This window comes from Papaver somniferum, chromosome 4 (genome assembly GCF_003573695.1).
Source record: "Papaver somniferum cultivar HN1 chromosome 4, ASM357369v1, whole genome shotgun sequence".
Lineage (NCBI taxonomy): Eukaryota > Viridiplantae > Streptophyta > Magnoliopsida > Ranunculales > Papaveraceae > Papaver > Papaver somniferum.
In genome coordinates this window covers 133,245,533-133,251,188 of record NC_039361.1, presented here as the reverse complement: position 1 = coordinate 133,251,188, position 5,656 = coordinate 133,245,533, and the positions used below count along the sequence as shown (strand labels likewise).

The following is a 5,656-nucleotide window of genomic DNA, read 5'->3' as shown; positions in this document are numbered from 1 at the left end:
TGGTTCATCACTTGCAGAGATTGAGCAGTTACATTCGAATTTGAAGATTCACCCTCCATTGTCAGAAAAATTTATTGTCTAAAACTGTTGGAAATTTTGGGTTAAACAAAAGGATGAAAACAGAAACAGAAAATGGTGTACCCCTTACTTCAAGGCTCTTTCGATTCTTTTAGACAATAATTCGACCTTTCCCAATAAATTTGGCGAGCACAAACGGTCTCTCGAATTATGCCTTCAGGATTCAATGAAGCCCTAACGCCGTAATCGAATTCAAGGATTGTACTTCCTTGACCCGACCAAGAAACACACTGTATAAGGTTCTGATGATGCTTTTTAGAGAAGAAGAAAACATATTGTTTTTGATGTGTTGGAATGAGAGAACATCTTCGCTACTTATAATGATATTCATGCCTGTTGGTAGTGTCGTTTCATCACCAACAGACGCTTCCAAAAGCCATTAATAATGGCTTATGGGAAGATACGCGTCTGTTCAATTTTGAATGGAAACTTCTAGGTTTTACAAAGTAAAACCAGAAAAAAATTCCACGAGACGCTGTCTCGGACTCTGCTAGGGGGCGTTCCCCCTAGACCCCCACGACCTGACCAGTCAGGTCGATCACCGTATAACTCTGCGTAGCGGCAAACCTTGAAAATATCCAACAATCATCGCCTTTGATGTTGGCGCCCAAAGTTATAAGGAGATTATTGGTAATTTTTATGACTAAAAGATTAAGTATTTTGTTTAGAAAACAAAAAAATCCGTAAAAATTCTGAAAATAACTATAGTTAGTTTCAAAATTTGGTGACGTTACATCTTGTAATCCGATGACAATAGAGATGCAAGTTCAAATTTTGTTTTCGCAGGGCGCGATCAAAATTTTTTCCAAATCCTTTTGCTTTTAGACTGAAATTTGGTTCACATTAACTTTTTCTTTTTTTAGAAGCCAAAAAATAACTTCTTCCTTTTTTTGTTTTGTTTTTAGAAGTCCAAAAATAACTTCTGATTAGCAAATAGAAGCATTAGAGCAGTATAACGTAATCTTTGTTCATTAACCGTAAATCAAAAACATTGGATGTAATGAAAAATAATATACACACATTCCATAAATCACAATTCCTTCCCCAAATAAGAAAAATAAAAAGAGTTATAGTCAATTGACGTTTCCTTTAAATGTTTTTGAATTCTAAAACGAACTCCTTGCTCACCAAAAAGAAAAAGAAAAGAACATGGTCATAAATCTCTGAACACAAAACCAAATCTGAAACCTAGTGATACGAGATAGAGCCACAAGAAATAAACACAAACATAAATCCTTCTGCCATTAACCAAATCTAGATGACTGCATCAGAAAAGTAGTTTCTTTTTTTTTTTGATGGAAATTTTTTTTTTTTTAACTAGCAAATATAGCATAAGAGATTTGTAATTTCATTGTTATCAAAAAAACATCAGAGAGAATGATAGTTTCCTGTATTTTTTGTTGTAGTTTGGAGGATAAGTGGTGGAGATTTCATTGTTATCAAAAAGGAAAGTAGAAATTCAGGGTTCCTCTGATACGTTTCTCGTCATTTTCAAGAATAGGGGTATTTTAGTCATTATGGTGAAAGAAGAAGTCTGGAAATTAAAAGAGGAAAGAAAGCAATGTGGGGGAAAATCCCATCTAGCAAGAGAGAACGAAAGAAACACCAGAAAGAAAAAAGAAAGAAAAATCTTGGTTGTAGGGAAGATTTAATTTTGTTAAGGAGAAGGAGCTGTGGATTAAGGGCAGATTTCGAGGCTCTGGTTCCCTCCTCTCTAAAGAGAAGGTTCGTATTGCGTTGGTTTCTTGTCAAATTATGAGGAGAGAGGATCTACAGCTGCAGCTGAAGTGACGATGATGGCAGGGGGAAGAAGTATTGAAGATTAAATCTTCAAGAAGAAGAAGTGAAAGAGACGAGATACAGAGGTGTAAGAAAAAGACCATGGGGAAGATTTGCAGCAGAAATCAGAGATCCATGGAAGAAAACTAGAGTCTGGTTAGGTACTTTTGATTCAGCTGAGGATGCAGCTAAAGCTTACGGTACTGCTGCTCGTAATTTAAGGGGTCCTAAAGCTAAAACTAATTTCCCATTTTCACCCATTCATCCACATCAAACAATTTATCATCAACAGCAACAAAGCACCAATTTCTACAACAATCAGCAATGCCAACCGCAAAATGAAAACCAAACTCAAGTTAATAATATTCAGAGACCAACTAGTAGTAGTTTAAGTAGTACTGTTGAATCATTTAGTGGTCCAAGATTTTCTTCTTCAGCCTTGATTCATCATGCACCATCTCAGCAGCAGCATAAAAGACGGCGGCCTCATAGACAACCAGCAGCTGTTCTTGATCCTGATCAAGGGTGCCATAGCGATTGTGATTCTTCTTCTTCTGTGATTGATGGTGATAATCAAAATCAAAATATAGCTTCTACTTCAGTATCATCTGCCTTTAGCATCAGAGACGAAAGACCATTACCGTTTGATCTTAACTTTCCTCCTCCTTCTTTGGTTGACAATATATATAACGATGATGATGATGATGATTTAGCTCTGTGTCTTTGATTTGATTATCTCCATGAATTGATGAGGGAGTTTTAGGAAGGAAAAAAATTATCTTCTTTTGTGGTTGTTGGTGAGGTTGTTGTTGTTAATCAGATTATAGGTGGGGTATAATTACAAATTAATAGTGTTCATTATGATGAGGTTCTTCATCCCTTTGAGATAGGGATTGATTATGAATCTTCAACTATTTTCATTGATATCAAAAATTCTGATCTCTTTGTAATTGTTGAAGTCAGATCTGATATGATATGAGGTTCTTTTTAACTTGAACCTCTTGGAACTGATCTGATCAATTGTTGTACTCTTTATTTTACCTTTTGTACAAAATTTTATCTAATTCAATGGAAGTACGAGGATGGGGATGATGATATATATATATATATATATATATATAGATAGATAGATAGATAGATAGATAGATAGATAGATAGATATAGATGTTGATCTTGATTAACCCGTATGAAAAGAATTTTGTAAGTTGCAGTTGCAGATGTAGTAGAAGAAGTTTTGGTCGGTGTTTGGAGAAAAAGAGTTTAAAAATTGAAAGATACATTCTACTACTTCTTCTTTGTTGGCAGATTCAAAATGGTGTATCATTTGCTGCTATTGCCACCTTCGGATATCCTGAAGGTAATTTCAGAATGTATTCGTGCTTTTCCTGGATATGTATTTCGTTGTAATAAAAGATAGGATCTTTCATCTATTGGACTATTATGAATTACTGTTACTCTGAGTTGGTTCACATTTTGTTTTGGGTATTAGAAAGATGCTCTTAGTCCGTTTTGGTGTAGTTTTTTTTATATATATTTTCTGAATACTGATTATTTTAGCAATGCATACATATATACATTCGAATTATCTTTGAAGAATTGGTGGACGGATATGCGCATCAAAATTTTGATTGTGTAGTATTTGAAGATCTTAGGGTATGATACTGTCGATATTCCGTCTTTATTTTTATGTGTTGGGCAGAATCACATGTACAACCTAATAAGTGAGGTTATAAGTATGGCTTACGTTATTAGAGCTGGAAAACTGCTTCCACAGAGATGATTACCCTAAACTTTCATTTCTTGAAGCCATGTGGCAACTGAAAATTCTAAACAGAATGACTTTCCATTTAGCTTCTTATAGATAGTCCCAGCGAACCTAAGTTTGCCTATCTTTTTACAAGGACAAGGCTGTGTGATTATACAAGTACTTGCCACTTTAGTCCTCTTGTTTTTTCGGGGGAAATATATATCAATATATTTTATTGGAAAATTCCAGTTGTTTGAGTTGCTCATCTGGTTTAGATTAAATTCTAACATTTTTGGGTTTGAATGCCCTTCATTAATGTCTGTCTATGTTACTTTGAAGTCAGGTGTTCATGTTGCGATCCAGTTATACTTTTAGCACTCCCAGAATCCCATGTGTTCCTACAGCCGTTTTTTGAACTGAACTGCTTAAGATACTTGTGGTTCTCTTTTTATAGAGGCTGCCAACACAGGTGCACTCCCTGAAGAGCTGGATAACGAGACTGTTAGGCGTTATTTTGGTAACTACTAAGTTCTTGTATTTGTTGTAGGTGATCTTCTGTCTATGCTGTCAAAGTGAGATACTACGAACACACTTGTGTTTATCATTACAAGGCATTCGACTCGTTTGGTTTTAACAAGTACATCTCAATGTGTTACGAACTGCGTATTTGCAAATCTAGTGCAACTTGTAAAAATAATAACCGCGGCATAGATATGATGAAAGACTGGTTCCACTGAAGATGTTGGGTCTACCCCTGCGTCAGTTGTCTAATTTTACCATTTGCTTATGTGATTTCTGCTTTAAGTCTTATACTTGTATCCTATGATTCACTTCTGCTATTGGTCTAGAAGGTTGTGGTGTGATCAGTTCTAACAAGGTCATAGACTATGGTTCAAATTCGCATCCGCTCTAACAGGAAAGAAAGGCCCATCCATACTACATGCAAACTGGAAATCGTTAAATTTGGAATCGCCTGCAAGTTGGAACTTCTGCAACCTGCTGCTGCCATAGGAACTACATGTTACTGAACTACATATGGGCCTGCGGGCTCGCCAGTAATGCCTCCGTCAGGTCTTCCATATGCAGAGGTGGTCTTTACCTCGAGGACAGCCCACTTCTGGCCCTTCCAGCAAGAAGGATCTCTGGCAACAGCATACATAGCCGTAGTTCTTTCGCTTTCACAAGACTTCTTACCTTCCACATGGTATCAGTCAGTAGTATCAATTGGGATCTGTTTTGGGTATAGAATCTCATTCTCTTATGAAGGACTGTCCTCTTCATTAACATGCTTCAACTTAATTTCGTTTGAACACTCTGATCTTTCAGGGCTAGTTTCTTTTCCTTTGGATTTCGATTGTTTTTTCATATACGTTATTAGAGCCGGTTTAGCATTGTATTTTTGGCATCACTGTCCCTCTGGCTTATTTTATTTTTTGCCATTTGAGCAATGCGAATAAAAAAAATCCTCACACAATATCTCGTCCTCCTTACGTGCAACAATACATATTTGGAAACGGTGTGTTCTATTATCTTAATATCAGTGTTCCCTTAACTTCCGGACTGTGCTATTAAATCTTGCAGGTTAGTTATTCTGATTGGTAAATTACATGTCATAAGTAAGTTGCCCAAAGACACAAATGTAATTAGCATGTCATGGTGACTTCAATTGATCCTCTTGAGAGTTTCTTTATTTAAATTCAATGAATCCATGTTATCCATGTTTCTTTATTTCTGCTATCCATGCATATTTTGATTGTTCACCCCTCAATTTATTGTTTAATTTTCTGTTGTTCTTTCGTATCATTGTTGAGCCATGAATCCTTGTTCATTCTGTTTTTTTCCTAATATGAAATTTGTTAGATGGCTTACATTTGTTCTGTAGAGTTCCGGATTTTCTTGTTAGATGTGTTAAGAAAGAGATAATAAAGATGAGCTTTTCCAAGAAACCCCAACAGATGCGAACTAGAACCCAGTTCGTTTTATCCCGCACCTGGCCACCCAGAAGTACTGTTCATTGCCCCTTGTGGATTATTGAATGGATTTACAGTTGCT

General features: G+C 36.0%; 1 protein-coding gene across 1 annotated transcript; it reads left to right on the top strand.

The window, feature by feature from the left end:
• The first annotated feature begins 1,639 nt into the window (after window positions 1-1,639).
• On the top strand, window positions 1,640-5,080 carry LOC113273154 (ethylene-responsive transcription factor 3-like). The gene is made up of 4 exons (XM_026522917.1): window positions 1,640-1,803; window positions 1,900-3,214; window positions 3,948-4,073; window positions 4,152-5,080. Exons 1-2 carry the CDS (start codon window positions 1,640-1,642, stop codon window positions 2,582-2,584), a joined length of 849 nt encoding a protein of 282 aa, XP_026378702.1. The 3' UTR covers window positions 2,585-3,214; window positions 3,948-4,073; window positions 4,152-5,080.
• The last annotated feature ends 576 nt before the right edge of the window (window positions 5,081-5,656 follow it).